At 38.3% G+C, this 15,316-nt stretch overlaps 4 protein-coding genes across 7 annotated transcripts; 2 read left to right on the forward strand and 2 right to left on the reverse strand.

The window, feature by feature from the left end:
* The first annotated feature begins 363 nt into the window (after positions 1-363).
* LOC111289481 (uncharacterized) lies at positions 364-5,326 on the forward strand. 4 transcript variants are annotated; one of them, XM_089768246.1, is made up of 7 exons: positions 364-456; positions 586-1,124; positions 2,013-3,221; positions 3,399-3,604; positions 3,776-3,937; positions 4,078-4,255; positions 4,375-5,326. In XM_089768246.1, exons 2-7 carry the CDS (start codon positions 656-658, stop codon positions 5,103-5,105), a joined length of 2,955 nt encoding a protein of 984 aa, XP_089624372.1. In that variant the 5' UTR covers positions 364-456; positions 586-655; the 3' UTR covers positions 5,106-5,326. The 4 variants fall into 4 exon arrangements, with proteins under 4 accessions (XP_089624372.1, XP_022736303.2, XP_022736299.2 ...); XM_022880568.2 differs by having other exon boundaries at positions 364-1,124; XM_022880564.2 differs by having other exon boundaries at positions 2,013-3,604.
* Positions 5,327-5,466: 140 nt separating this feature from the next.
* On the forward strand, positions 5,467-7,729 carry LOC111290243 (peroxidase 5-like). Its single transcript, XM_089768247.1, has 4 exons — positions 5,467-6,329; positions 6,530-6,721; positions 6,838-7,003; positions 7,117-7,729. The coding sequence occupies exons 1-4, from the start codon at positions 6,108-6,110 to the stop codon at positions 7,524-7,526; spliced, it is 990 nt and encodes a 329-aa protein (XP_089624373.1). The 5' UTR covers positions 5,467-6,107; the 3' UTR covers positions 7,527-7,729.
* Positions 7,730-11,067: 3,338 nt separating this feature from the next.
* On the reverse strand, positions 11,068-12,923 carry LOC111289773 (nascent polypeptide-associated complex subunit alpha-like protein 2). Its single transcript, XM_022881085.2, has 4 exons — positions 12,715-12,923; positions 12,532-12,637; positions 11,732-11,850; positions 11,068-11,651 (listed from the first exon to the last, which is right to left on the reverse strand). Exons 1-4 carry the CDS (start codon positions 12,796-12,798, stop codon positions 11,301-11,303), a joined length of 660 nt encoding a protein of 219 aa, XP_022736820.1. The 5' UTR covers positions 12,799-12,923; the 3' UTR covers positions 11,068-11,300.
* Positions 12,924-13,592: 669 nt separating this feature from the next.
* On the reverse strand, positions 13,593-14,872 carry LOC111291110 (RPM1 interacting protein 13-like). Its single transcript, XM_022882697.2, has 3 exons — positions 14,477-14,872; positions 14,021-14,107; positions 13,593-13,917 (listed from the first exon to the last, which is right to left on the reverse strand). Exons 1-3 carry the CDS (start codon positions 14,780-14,782, stop codon positions 13,732-13,734), a joined length of 579 nt encoding a protein of 192 aa, XP_022738432.1. The 5' UTR covers positions 14,783-14,872; the 3' UTR covers positions 13,593-13,731.
* Positions 14,873-15,316: the final 444 nt, after the last annotated feature.

Genomic DNA, 15,316 nt, shown 5'->3' on the forward strand with positions numbered 1-15,316 from the left:
ACACAGAAAAAATAATAATTTTTTATCCAAAAGAAAATATTATTGTTATTTGTTACTTAATTTACTACTAATACTAATAAATTTAAACTATTTCCTTTTTATGTAACAACCGGTTCGTATCTTGTTTTAAGTTTTCGCTCTTACGTGCCTTGTTTAGAGCATAAAGTAAAAATGATAACGATTCATCTCAGAATTAGTAAAAAGAGAATATTAGAAATTAGGAAATGATTCAGAAATCGTTTTGCAAAACAGGCTGTAAAGGGCCTTTTGGAAAATTAACGTAAACTTGAAGGACAAGAGGCAATAATCCCAAAAAACCAAGACTCGTGCAACACCTAATTCACGTCTCTCCAAACTCCAAGTGACGGAGCTAAGGATGATGATGTTGATGCCAATTGAGTCTCACTTCTAAAACTAGGGTCTTTGGCTTCAGGTCTTCGCTTTTCGTCTCCGTTGGTATGATCAATCAAACCGATGATAACTATAATGATTTTTACTGTGTTTACTTTTTCTTGTGGATACAAAGTTTGATGCCAAAATTGTTCTTTGTCTGAAAACTGAAAAAGCTGTTGTCGGTTGTTGCAGAAGTCGAACCTTTTGTTCTTTGGGTTTACGATTAGGTCTTCTAAGTCTTGAGTTTGTGAGATAAAACACGATGATGGGATTTGGGTCTTATGGTGGGAGCGCTCATGGAGGAGGATCTTCAAATTTATCAGCTTTAGCTCCACCTTTCACCGTCGACCGGTCCACCACAAAACCTACTGCCAACCCACTTGTTGATTTGGGTGAACCCTTGAATTGGGTTGATACTAATCCTTACACTTTTAATTCACCCCAACCAGCTCAATTCCCTCAGTTGGATTTGGACCCAATTCCCACTCCTTCCTATAACCAAAATTCGGATCTTTTTGAACCCAAAACCTATTATCCTTCCTATGTCTCACCATCCCTTCATGTGCCACCTTTCAATGAGCAGAACTTGTCTGGCCTGGACCATACGGCTCAATGGGGTGGTGGCTTGTGGGATTGGGAGAAAGGGAAGCCGGCTCAGCTTGGTGGGAGTTTTTATTCGAAGGAGACGAATGTAGCTCCTTCATCTATTTATGCGGATCATATCAACCTTGGTAAGTTTTCTCTTTTCTTTCGATCATATATACAATGCTGGTTTTAGGTAAACTTGTTCCTGAAGTTTGTTTCTTTTTTGCTTTCTTATTATTGCTATTGTATTTGTCTCTGCTCTCTACATGGTTCTTGCATTTCCGTTACTTTCCTTTTTGTCTTGTGTATCCCATGTGCAGAATTTCAGTGATCAAATGCACTTTGTGTACATGATAAAATATTTCAATTCAGGTATTCCCCTCCCCCCAACCCCCTTAAGCTCTTGATGGCTGATCATATCTTGTCTGCAGTAATTTTTCTGAGATAACTGATAAGGCTTACCTGCACATAGACCATTGTCGAAGTGACACGCTGGAATTATCCCTTCTTATTGTTAAAACTCAAACATATTAATCTGCTTGATTTAGGGTTCTCTTGGCTGGCATGACTGTTAATTTTCTCTTTTATTCATATATTGTCTGATGATATTTTCTTCCCTTTTCCGCCTCCTGTTTATTATTGTTATTGATCATGGTCTTTACATGCATTTGAAAGCTGGATAGCTGACTCATGCATTTTTCCCCAGAGCCAGGACTGATCTATACAAAAATTTGTGATGTCTTTATTCTCTCACCCTGCATTATTACACAAAAATGAAAAAAGAGTACTAACCACTTTGCTTGTTGCAAATTCAATTCCTTTTATTGTTTTGCTATGATCACAACGATTGTAGGAAAATGCATCTTCACTCTTTCTTTACTCCACCTCACTTTCTAACCATATGTACTTTTGGATTGTCAAATTCAATTTTTGGGAAGAGCTGCATGTGCGAAGGGGGAGCTAGAGGATAATATATAGAAAGGTCAGGTGGGATGTCACATAATCCATTTTCTTCCTTTTGTCTCCCATTGCAGGAGCTCATCCCTCCAAAAGCCTAAAGACATGTGAAGAAACTTCACAAAATATTTATTCATTAGGAAGGGAAGAGCAAGTTGGACCTCCTAGTATAGAAAAACTAGATTATAACCCTGTCCTGGGGCAAAATCTTTCATACATGCCTATGGATTACTTGAAGACATCAGTTATGGGGTCCAGTTCAGCACTTCCTGAAGCTGATATGCAGGTACCTCCCTTAAATCTAGTAAATTGCAAGAACAATCAAGTGCCATTTGGAACTCCATATGAGAAACCTGTGAAACAGCACGGTACTACTCCGAGTGATAGTATACCTGCCATGAATTCTTCACCTGCTATTGTTATTAGACCACCAGCTGTTGATGCCTGCCCTTCAGCATCCAATACTGTTTCATTCAAAAATGTTAATCCTGGCATCAATGAAACTGATACAAATTTGACTGGCAACAATCCCTCTAATGTGGAGGAACCTCATTATTTGTTAAACTCTGGTAGCAAATATGAGTTTGACCCAAGTCAACTCAGCTTTCACCTTGGTGGAAATTGTTATTTGTCTGGGGAATCATCAGCAACGGAGACTGAAAAGCGTTCAACATCAAATATGACTTTTAAGGATGCCTCTGATCATTTGTTCAGAGCAAAATCTGGAGTTACTCTTTCTCATATTAGTCCTGATAATTGCAGTTTGGCACTTGATAATAGTGAACCAGTCGATGCTGTGGAGAATTCTTTAGAGAGTTTAGATCATTACAACCCTCCTGTTGACTCACCTTGCTGGAGAGGAGCTCCAGCTTCTCAAAATTCCCCTTTTGGATCTTCTGAACCTGTTTCTGTGCAGCTTTTAAAGAAACTTGATGCATGGGATGGTTCAAATGGTCAAGCACTTAAATTTATCCCTATAAATTCTGCTAACGTCGTTAAACTTCCTTCCGCAAAACCAAGTGAAATTAGGATGACGGTTGAAAATGGGAATGTGGAAGATAGTTCAGTCTCTTCTCTGAAATTGCCTTCAGTCTCTATCCCGTCATGTAGAGAACATCAACCTGGTGCTGGGAAGGCAGGATCCTATCACAAAAAAACAAGTTCTGCCTGTGAGATGAAATCCTCTGATGATGCAAGTGAACAGCAGAAAGATTATGTCTTCTTCAACAAGTCATTGGATGAGGTTGAGAAGCCATCTTGCACCATTCAACATAGTCTTACAGAAGGTAGATTTGCTTCTAAAAATTTGCACATATCTGAGACTGGTGTTGCAGATCTTGAGATGATGACAAATGATGTCTCAGGCTGTCGTTCATCTCATATGTCATGCCATGCTGTAAAAAATCTCTCGAGTTTGCCATCCTCTGTAGAAAATGTTTCTACTAAGCATTCTAAATGTGTAGGCAAAGAACCAGTTTCAAATAGCCGCATCAGTGTTCTAGTAGATACAATGCATAACCTGTCAGAATTGCTTCTGTATCACTGCTCCAATGAGACATGTGAATTAAAGGAAGAAGATCTCAAGTCCCTTGAAAAAGTAATCAACAATCTTGATGCATGCATGTCAAAAAATATTGGACTAGAATCAGTTTTTGGGGAGCTTCATGAGGTATGCTTCCCTATTTTTATTTTCTTTGTCTTGTCTAATTGATTTGTAATTAACTGTTGGAAATTTGAAATGCTAGATTGTGTTTCTCGTTGCTATTACGGTTATTCCTTCGGAAAAGTTTGATGGAAATGCTTTTTTGTTTAATCACTGAGCTGAAAATTTTCTTCTTAGGGAACAAGTAAAGGAAGGCCCCAGGTGGCAGCTAGTGATGTTCTGAATCAGCATGTACAAGAGAAAAGGAACCATTCTGGTAAGAAAGATGAGAGATGTTCTGATTTCGTTTCTGTCAAGAGTGGCACAGACATAAAAGTGAAAAATGATAAGATGACCCAGGTATTTGCTTATTTGATTCTTTTTCTGTACTGTGATAGATAATGTTTCGATTCATCAGTTGTCTTTCTTTGGTAGGAAGGAAAAAGAAATGAAATTTAAAGCACAATTATATTCTATTTCTCTTGGTTGATGATTTGCAGGCTATAAAGAAGGTTCTTATTGAGAATTTTCATGAAAAGGAAGAGGCACACCCACAAGTTCTCTTGTATAAGAATCTATGGCTTGAGGCTGAAGCTGCTTTATGTTCCATCAATTGCATGGCTCGCTTTAATAACATGAAGGTTGAAATAGAAAAATGCAAATTGGAATCTGAAAAAGGTTAAAATTTTTCTTTACCCTCATATGATAATTTCTTGTTCACAACAAAAGCTTTAGAAATTTCTGCTAGAAATCCTTGGCTATCTGATACAAGGTTCATACCTGTTATTTTGCTTTAGATTTGTCAGAAGACGCACCAGATGAGGACAAAATATGGAATAAGAAATTAACAGCAGTAGCTGAGAGTGGACCAACCTCTGCTGTTTCTAACCAAAATTCTCCCATCAAAAGCTCCAGCTACCATACTGATGATATAACAGCCAGATTTCATGTACTAAAACAGCGGCTTAACGATTCAAATTCTGTTCATACTGGAGATCTGGATGAACTCTCCAGCTCCAAGCTTTCTTGGGATTTGAATGAGGTTGACAAATTGGCAACTGAAGTAAAGGATAGCTCAACACCAGGCCTGCCATCCCTAAACTCCCCTGTACCAGGAACAGCCAGCCGTACAGATGATGTTGAAGCATCTGTCATGGCTAGGTTCGATATTCTGAAAAACCGTGGTGTTGACGATTTGGATTCTAATGAGATGGAAAGCAAGCTACTGCCAGAGGTTGTTGATGTTGGATTTGCAGGAAAAAGAAAGCAAAAGCCTATTGATAAAGACACAGCAGAGGATGGAATATCAGGTGTTAATCTGGAATTAGTTTCACAGCACCAATTGGCTAACCACGCTGGAGAACAGTTAGTTGTGAAGGATTTTCATCTATGTGTCCAGCCCGACTGCACCATTCACCCTCCTGGGGGCACCAGGCCTGGAAATCAACTCTCTGCAGGTTGGTATGACAGCTTTTCCTCAGACTGGGAACATGTGTTGAAGGAGGAGCTTTCGGGTCAGAACAGTTGAATCTATATTTAGTCCACGCTGTTATCCTATGGTGAATGGTATCTTGTCTCCCCTTAAGCATTTGTATAAAGTGTGTGGAAGACCAACTGTGAGTTACTCAGAACATAACTGCTCTCCAACCTTGTAAAAAGCTGTCAAAACTTATTTTCTTGTTTGATTTGGGTAACCCTCTCCTTAAAGATTTTAAATTCTACTTGGTTTCGTATTTGCTAGCTGGCAAATGTATTCTTGTGTGAAGTGGTCTCTGGCTGTTCATCATGGTATTGGTCCATTGAAAGGCAGAATTTACAGGATGCCACTGCATATTTAGATTAACAGCTGCTGTGCATGCATGGAGTGTGAATCAAGGCTTATGTTATAACATCATTCTGTTAAAATCAAAACAAAACTCATCGTGCATAATTCTTGGTGCCGCATCAAACTATATGAACATAAGTAAATTTGTTGCAACACACTGGCTTTTCATAAATTTGTTTGAAGATGATCTAGCTTCAGACGCTATATAGAAGATATATAACACACTAGAGTAATGAATCATTATTGTAGCTGCAGAAACTACAATAAGGAACCATTGTATCTGATCATTTCTTACGTATGCACGTCCAAAAGCTATATAGAAGATACATAACTGAGTAACAACTCTAGTTGGATTTTCTTGCATTCAAGTCAAACTATTGATCTTTAACTAGGATTTAATCCCTTTCTCCCGTGAATCCTGCTAATTGCCTTTATCACATTAAACAACAAAAATATAATGTCCAATTCCCACCAAACCCACTCCGGTTGTCGTTTCTCCCGATTTCCCAAAAGTTCCAATAATGTTCAGCCCCTCAATTGACAATGACATTCCAGAGCATTGCCTCCTCAGATGACACTATTTTAACATTCAAGACAAGCAACTAATCATGATTATTTAACCCTGAGAATTATAGTATCATTTTTCTTCAGATAGAAGTAGCGGTGATATGTTGGGAGCATTGAAGCATTAAAAATCTATTAGAGATGATAAAGATGAGTCCAAGGAAGCTAACTCAAGTCTCTGCGATTTTGGCTGTGGTTTTGTTTCTTCAGAGTGTTTATTCTCAGCTTCAAATAGGATTTTACAAAGATACGTGCAGCCTGGTAGAATTCATTGTCAAGGACGAGGTGAGGAAAGGGTTTATTAGAGATAGAGGAGTAGCTGCTGGTCTCATGAGAATGCATTTTCATGACTGCTTTGTTAGGGTGAGTGAGATGAATCACTTGCTTTTAGCTTCTGATTTAGGTGACTTAACTATATGCAAAGCTTCCTTTATGAAAATACTTAACGAATCAAATAGCCAATAACATCACCCTGGACAATTCCCTGGTTACATACTAAGAGAGTATAGCCGTTAAATCTTTCTATACAAAATTAGACTAATTCACTTGTATCTGTATTATAGGGTTGTGATGCATCAATACTCCTCGATTCCACTCCCTCCAGCACAGCGGAGAAAGACTCCTTTGCCAATAACCCAAGTTTACGAGGGTATGAAGTCATAGACAACGCAAAGGCTAGATTGGAAGCAGTTTGTAAAGGAGTAGTTTCCTGCGCTGACATAGTTGCATTTGCAGCAAGGGACAGCATAGAGATAGTAAGCACGCATAGTTTTACTTGGGGTTGATGATCTCTAGAAAGTTTGAACTACTTGATTAAGCAACATTGCTAAAATTTGTGACACTTATTTTGTCTTGTAAAATTTTCATGCAGACCGGAGGACTAGGCTATGATGTCCCTGCTGGAAGAAGAGATGGCAGAACTTCACTTGCCTCCGAGATAATAGGAAATCTACCTCCCCCAACATTTAATGTCAACCAACTGACTCAGATGTTTGCAAATAAGGGCTTCACACAAGAGGAAATGGTTACACTCTCGGGTAACAGTTACAGATATCCTGAAACTTCGTTTCAGGATTGGATTCAACTAATTAAAGCATATATTGATGCTATATTGAAAATCTTCTGAATCAAATAGTTCAATGGTCAACAGGAGGACACACCATTGGGCGATCTCACTGCAGTTCATTCAGTGACAGATTATACAATTTCAGTGGGACATCGATGCAGGATCCAAGTTTAGATCCTAGGTATGCTGCTATGTTGAAGCAGCAATGCCCACAGGGTAGCACGAATCCTAACCGGGTGGTGCCAATGACTTCTAGTTCAAGCATCACCGACGCAAGTTACTACGTTGATATTCTAGCTAACAGGGGCTTGTTCACGTCGGACCAAACTCTGCTGACAAGCCCGGCTACAGCAAACCAAGTGGCTCAGAATGCAAGGAATCCTATGGAGTGGAAGGCCAAATTTGCAGCAGCGATGGTGAAGATGGGCCACCTTGATGTCTTGACAGGAACAGTAGGAGAGATTCGGGCCAACTGTAGGGTGATCAACAGCTAGAGATGGGATTGGGAATCAAACGCGTGATGGAGTACTTAAAAGTAATCAACTCTGTTAATTTGCACTAGAAAAAGGAAATGGTTTGATTGTGAAACTTTTATTGGAGCTTAAAACTTAAAAGCACCAATAATTCCGATTATACCAAAGCATGTCGGATGGTAAAATAGATTATCGATGGAAAATGACAGCCATATTATCATCTATCAGCTATTGCAAGGAAACTGCCCCACTACTTTTGGATGTTGCAATTGCACATTTTGGATAATAGCGTCATTGAAACAGAACTCCGCATAAATAAAACACCCAAAAAAAAAAATAGCACATGTTTACTTTTATAATAAAATTTTCAAAATTTTATATGAACATTTTATATACTATCAGTGAAATATGTCAACTCACTAATAATAATTTTTTAAAAAATAAATCTTTGTTAATTTATCTATAGGCTATGTAACGATGAGTTGGCTCTCGTAATTGTCAGAACTCCCAGCGAAGCAGAGGGTGGCAACCGCCTCTTTGGTCTGCAAGTCCCGTATGGCTTGTGTATGGGGTCCATTCTACGGGGCCAAAACTGACATCCAAGCCGCTGCCGCTACCTCCCAGTAGAAAATGTCAATTCCGCCGTCAGGAAGCTCGTCCGTCATAGCACGGGCACATTCCACTGCCTCTCTGCCTTCCGCCTTGGTGACGCTGTCTTCGCTTTAGCAGCTAACTGGTACTGCTACTCTTTTTATTACTGTCATTCCTTATCTTCATACATTTTCTTTAAAATTTTCTTTTTTTTTTTTGTGAAAACAAAAAGTTCATTTTTCCATACATTTCTTTTTCATTTTAACAAAAACAGGGTAAGAAAGCAAATTTTGATCGTCAAAGGAATCATATAGCCATGTTACATTGATGAATGGCTGGCTAATTGTTATCATACAATCTCATTAATTACCTTATATAATGTTTGGATAAATATTTATAAAAAAAAAAGTAAAGTTTTTTAAAGAAAAAAAATATCTTTATTTGTATAATTAAAATTAATAAAAAAAAAAGTAAAAGAATTTTAATACCCATTATTTGGATAAATAGTGAAAAAAATGATTCATTATAATAATTTTTTTAAATTATAAACGTTTATTGTCTATGATTTTAAAACACCCTTGAATCATGAAATATTTGTTATCTTGTATGATCTCATAATTGTTATTATATCAATGATTTTTAGTCAAATGAAACAAAAAAATATTTTACAAACATCCATTGATAAATTTTTTTATCATGACAAAATTTCAACACACTATAACTTTGGTGATGTATTCATATAAAAGCTATTAAATATAAAAATACAATCACATAAAAATATTACATCTTATAAACTCAAAAAATATATTTATTTATATTCAATCATTCATCAAAATCAAATTACCAAAAAATTATAAAAAATTTTTATATTGAAAAAAAAATGTGAAACTTGAAAAAAAAAATGGTTTTGAAAAAATTACAAGAAAATTGTGATATGATTAAGTTTTTTTTTAGTTTTTAATATTAATAAAATAATAAATATAATAATCTTTTTATAAAAATAAAATTATTTTAACTTTCCTTTCTTTAATTTTTCTCCTAAATTAAAATATTAAAAAAATGAGAATTATAAAACAAAATCAAAAGTTATTGAGTTTTCTTTTTTTTTTCTTTTAAATTAAAAATTTATCGATAGAAAAAAGATGGTTTTTCTGTTTCCATTACTTTCCTTTAAGGACAAGATAGTGGAAAGTTGCAGAATCACTTGCAAACCTGACTGTCCTGGATAGCAGTTATTGTTCGGAAATTACTCACGTACGCATTGAAGCATTGGGAAGACCTGCAAATCCTTGATTCAGTTGAAGAGAAATATGCCCCCGCCAGAGTTGGAGAGGTTTGCAAGCACATCAAAGCTCGATGATCGTAAGGCAATGGTCATAGCTGATACAATGCCATTGCTCCAGCATCTTCAGCTTGGTTTTGGCTGTTTTGGTGACTTTGGTCTTGGTGCCATCCTTGCCAACAAGTCGAGACTCAAGTTCCGAACCCGTGTGACTTCGAGACCCGGATATTCACCTTTTCGGCATCCCAGATCAACCTTCCTATCATGGTTCACACCCTTGTGAGATATTATCCGCTCTGGTCCCCTGGCCTCACGGTTTGTAACGATTTTGTCTTACAAAAGGTGCCTCACAAGACGGAGTTAGTATAAACCCTTATATACCCCAATGAGCCTCCTATTATGTTCGATGTGAGATTCAAGACTCTCCTTAGGTCCGTGACATTCTCCTCCACCTAACCTCGTGACGCCTTCGTCACGAAAGCTGGCCACCCTGCCTACCTCCCTCGAGGTGCTTAGCGTGGATCGAACGGTTTAGGACTGGCTCTGATACCACTTGTTACGGGTCGAGACTTAAGCTCCGAACTCGCGCGGCTCTGAGACCCAAGCATTCACCCTTCTCACGTCCCGAATCAGCCTGACCGCCACGATTCACACCTTTGTGAAGTATTATCCGTTCTGGCCCCCCCTGACCTCACGGTTTTATCCTACAAAAGGCGCCTCACAAGGCGGAGGTGGTGTGAACCCTTTTATACCCTAGTGACCTTCCTATTATGTTCGATGTGGGATTCATGACTCTTCCTTAGGTCCGTGACATTCTTCCGCACCCAACCTCGTGACGCCTTCGTCACGAAGATAGGCCACTCTGCCTACTTCCCTCGAAGTGCTTGGCGTGAATCGAACGGTTTAGGGTTGGCTTTGATACCACTTATCACAGGTCGAGACTCAAGCTCCGAACCCGTACGGCTCCGGGACCCGGGCATTCACCCTTCCGGCGTCTCAGATCAACCTTCCTGCCACGGTTCACACCCTTGTGAGGTATTGTCCGCTCTGACCCCCTTGACCTCACGATTTTGTCCTACAAAAGACACCTCACAAGACGAAGATGGTGTGAATCCTTTTATACTCCAATGATCCTCCTATTATGTTCGATGTGAGATTCAAGACTCTTCCTTAAGTCCGTGACATAAAGCCCTCACCCACCTTGACATCCAAGGATGTCGGAATGTGAAACTGGTAGGTGAGTTGGACAGGTGGCTGCAACTGCTGGGTTTTAAGAGCTCCGTGGAGTTACATATATGATTACTGGTAGTGATGAATAAGATGATGATAAGGAATACCTTCCTCGGATTCAGAATAGAAGATCTTGCTTCTTTATCCAGGCAAACCGCTCTGTGCGTAAGTGTTTTTTGGTTCTTTTGGTAGGACCAGCATCTCGCTTACAAAGAGTCATAATAATATAGACGGTATCAAATTAACCAGTAACCAACAAACTTGATTCACTATACATTATAGTGCAACTAATCTTTTGCTTCTTATGCCCTTTCACTTTGACATCCTTTTTGCCCAAATTTCCCTTTTGCCATAAGCTTGCAGCAAAGTGTAGGGACCAAAGTACTCAATCTCTAATGACCTCAACATCAAATTAAACATGAATTCAATTGCTCCAAGTTCTCAATAGCCAAAAACCAGTTTAATCAAGATGAAAAAAATTCCTTATAGAAAGGGGTAAGGAAGCAATCAGTCACAGAGATGATGATCAGGAGTTGTGAGAAAATTGTCTAAAATTTGAAAAAAAAAATTGAAAGGATAATCTAGCCACCGAATAGATGGTAAGCTAGCTCAACTACAACTAAAATGTTGATAATAGTCCCAGGAACTCATTGACAGTCTGTGAGAGCGCACGATAAGACAACAGAGACGACCTAGGTGGTGAGCTCCATAATAGCACTAACAATGTCCCCATTGTGAGTCTTGAGAGCCGTGACAGCCTTGTTCCTCGATACCCCAGCTTGTGTCATGACCAAGTCAATGTCCCTAGGCTCTACCCCAGTCTCATCAATTTCTTCCTCTTCCTCATCAGCTGGTACTCCAGCAGCTGCAGTAGAAGTGTCTGATTTTGCCATCACAGATCCCATGTCAGGCATCCTGAATTGCTGGGCAGCTTGTGTCTGTAGCTGAGAGCTCAAATCCTCTATCTTAGCCTCACCAAAAATGACATAGGTCTCAGAATTTGGGCTCTTGAAGACATCAGGTTTTGAGATGAAAAATAGTATCTGAATCCAAGAGAAATTAGGTTATATTCCCATTCATCAGGTAGTTCAACTACTTGAAAAGAAAATCAAAGAATTCGTACATTCTTGGTTCTCTTAATGGTGATCCTGCTTACACCAGTAACAGGTTTCATGCCCAACTTTAACATCGCCTTCCGACTCTTCTTCTCACTTCTGCTTTGCTTTGAACTTCCATTAGCACCTGCAACCAATATTCCACGCCAACTTTAAGGGCTGTATCGAAATATAAAACAATTAACTTTGAATAAGACAATTACCCAAAAAAGGTCAGAAATAACACCAAGTACATGTAGCGTGATAGCCAAAGAAATAACACCAGCAAACAAAGAATCGAAGAAAATATCGCGTTGCAACTTGCAAGTAATTGCACGCCAACAGGAGATTTAAGCTACTCAAAGCTAACAAAGTCGTATGCACCAGAAGACTGATTCTAATTCTGAAGATTCTGAGTAGCAAGCTTGCCAAGCTATGCAGGAGGTACTATAATGAAATCCCATTCTAGAGGATGTACTAGTTGGGAACCAGAAAGCAGAAATCAACAGATCAAAAGATGGACTTCTAACCATGAAATTTAGAAGCCGCCAGACAATTTTAAATAAGTGCATTTCATACTTGAAGATAAGTAAACACCAAACTGAAATTTTAAGAATGACAGTGCAAAATTCCACTAATTCATAAAAATACCAATCAAATCACTATAACAGTATTTAATACTGAAATAAAAACAAAGATTTGAAGCCAAACCAAGTTTTCAGTAAAAAAATGTGTTTCGAAATCTGGTACACAATCCAAACAAAGAGAAGAAAAAAGGAAATGAATTAAGTAACAACCAGAGGGGAAAGTAAAAATAAAAGAGAGAAACCTTGGGCACCCTCTTCCTTATCATCGTCATCGTCATCCTCGTCATCATCATCATCATCTTCTTTATCATCTTCCTTGAAGTCCTCAACCACAGCCTCCTCCTCGCTCTGCAAACGATACCTTATTAACACATGCTTTAAAGAAAGAAAAGGAAAGGGTAAAAAAGTGAAATGAGGGGGGAAACCTGAGGCTGCTTCTTGGTTTCCTCTGTACAAGAAACCTGCTCAGTCTCAGGCTGGGCAGCTTCAACCGCAGTAGCTGGAGACATGCTTATTTTCGTTGGATAGGGTTTTGCCGACTAGCGGAAAAGATAAAAAAGATAATCAGATACATTCCCATTGGCTACGGCTCTCCAGCGGCTTTAACCTTGTGTGGAGTTTGGTTTCTGGTAATAAGGGTTTCTCCTTTATTGGGCCACCTTTAAGGCCATTTTGGGGACCCTACTGCCAGTTCTCGACACACGATCGAGGCCCGACCCAAAAATAACATAGCCAGCTAACCTTGGAAATGCTTTGTAGGTATATCATTTTTGATAGATTGGGTGGGGGGGGGGGGGGTGCAATGGCAATTTTAGCTCTTTCATTTTATTGAGTCAATGGCATAAATCGTCACGATTGTAGCCCTTTTACTTAAATTGCTCCGAACTTCATGGGACAAAGATTTTGCCCACAAGAAAACATCAAATCTTGAGCATGTCAACAGCCTGTCAAAGTGTTCAAGAATAACAACACCTGGTTTAAATTTGAAAGGATCTCTGCGGAAAGAACTTCTGTGCAAGTGTAACCAGACCTCTTGGTCTATAGGTATAATGCAATCAACTTCTTTTCCCTGGTTTCTAATAAATATGGCAGCAGTAAGTAGACCTAAGCAGAGAGAACAACTTTCAAGCTTAGTGTTAAAGAAATAAAGTTTGTGCTCTTCAAACACAATTTAAATACAAAATTTCTTCATTCAAACTGAATACTTATATTTCATTCACTTGACAAATGATTCTATCTATCCTTACAAATAAAACAAGCTAAACCACTTAAACTAGTACACATCCCTGTTTAGAGTTTAAACGTTAGCTTTCATGACATATTAGAAGCCTATTTCAAGCGTCCAAAAGGCAAAAAACCAAACTCTGAGCATGAGTTTGACCAAGTGATGGCAAAACTAATCACTTTTCTTTCGAGTGTCCGGTATTAACTGCTACAAGACATCAACAAAAGGCTGTATGTTCGAGGAACCTAGGCATAGAATGGGGAGCTTCTTCATAATTTCCGGGCCGAACTTTCTGTATCCTCAAATTCCTTTGAGACTTCCAATCCTCAACATGCTCTGAAGCATGACAGTGTGTCATCCAACACTCACATGGAGCAGCTGAATCACAAACATAACAGTAACACTGCATTGAAAAAACCAAATTATTATAATTCTTAAATTAAATCCCAATGCTCCGACCACAACAAGTTAATCCAACATTAAAGTAAATGAACTTTTTCACATACCAGGTCACAATGTCTCTCATGAGTTGTAGTATCAAAGGGATATTGCAGGCAAAGATGTCTTGAATGTGGATAATCTCTGCAAGCCACCTAACCAACATCAAGATGAACATAAAAGAGCATTGTTGTTAGGAAATAACCCACTTTTCTGGGTTCATTCTAGGTAATAGAGCAATAAGAGAACTAAATTAAACTACCTTTTAAGCTTTTGTCGAATTCCAAACAAATTTTTTTTTTTTTAGCGGTGAAGGGTTTTTGGACCCTACCTAATACATCCTCCCCCTGATTGATCCTCTATCTATGCCGACCCTAATGAATTCGTAGACTCAGGTTATAATTCATACACACCCTTTTTACTCTAATAAGTGTAAATTTCCTCAGCAACTAAAGAAAAACACGGTTGCAAGGACTTGAATTCAAAGAAAAACATATAACAAAAGAAATGGAGAAAAAAAAAACCTGGCCCTTCTCAGCGACGACGGAAATATCAACATCATCGCTGTCCTTGGTGGCAATGTCAACAGAATCAAAAGGGTTAAATTCAAGAATAAAGCAATCCTCCATCTCCTCAATGCGCTTCATGTCCACGTTCTTTTTCAGACAAAATATGGGTCTCAGGGGACTCCCATCCCCTGGCTCTTCCTCCTCCTGTTTACATGCCAGGTTTTTTAACCTCGTATCTTTCTTTGCCGATGAAGGTGATATCTCTTTCACTACCCTTTCCGCCATTGTTGCACTTCTCTTCGGTTTTGGTCGCCTTGCCATTAATCTTAACCCTAGCCTGATCGCTTATCGTTATCCCGCTGTTTTGGAGCTTGAATCTTGAAACACCGAATTTGAAAAAGAACCGTTGGCCACCCCAAATATAACCTCGGGGAAAAATGATAAAACCCCGTCGTTTTAATAGTCTAATTTCTTTCCCCCTTTTGTGTTCGTAAATTTCCTTTGAATCGAAATAAATATTTTGGATGATTCAATTCAATCCACCATATGGCAATATAAAGCCCATATAGATATCTACATTGCCATCACTAAGCCCAAGTTCATAAGTGGATCGATTCCAGTGAAAATAAAAAAAAAAAAAATTCCCATTCACTTTGGGCCCGAATCTCTTGAAAACCAAACTTTTCTTTTAATAGTTGGAAAACTTTTACATTTTAATTTTACATAAAATTATGCGATCTTTTAAGATAATTTCGTGAATTAATTAAATTAAATTCGTTCATTCCGATTATTTTTTATTAATGAAAATAAAAAAAAAACTTGAACTATATGTCAAAATGAACAGATTCAAATCTT

The sequence above is a fragment of the Durio zibethinus genome, chromosome 11 (genome assembly GCF_047325235.1).
Source record: "Durio zibethinus cultivar Kanyao isolate XHJ-2024 chromosome 11, ASM4732523v1, whole genome shotgun sequence".
Taxonomy (NCBI): domain Eukaryota; kingdom Viridiplantae; phylum Streptophyta; class Magnoliopsida; order Malvales; family Malvaceae; genus Durio; species Durio zibethinus.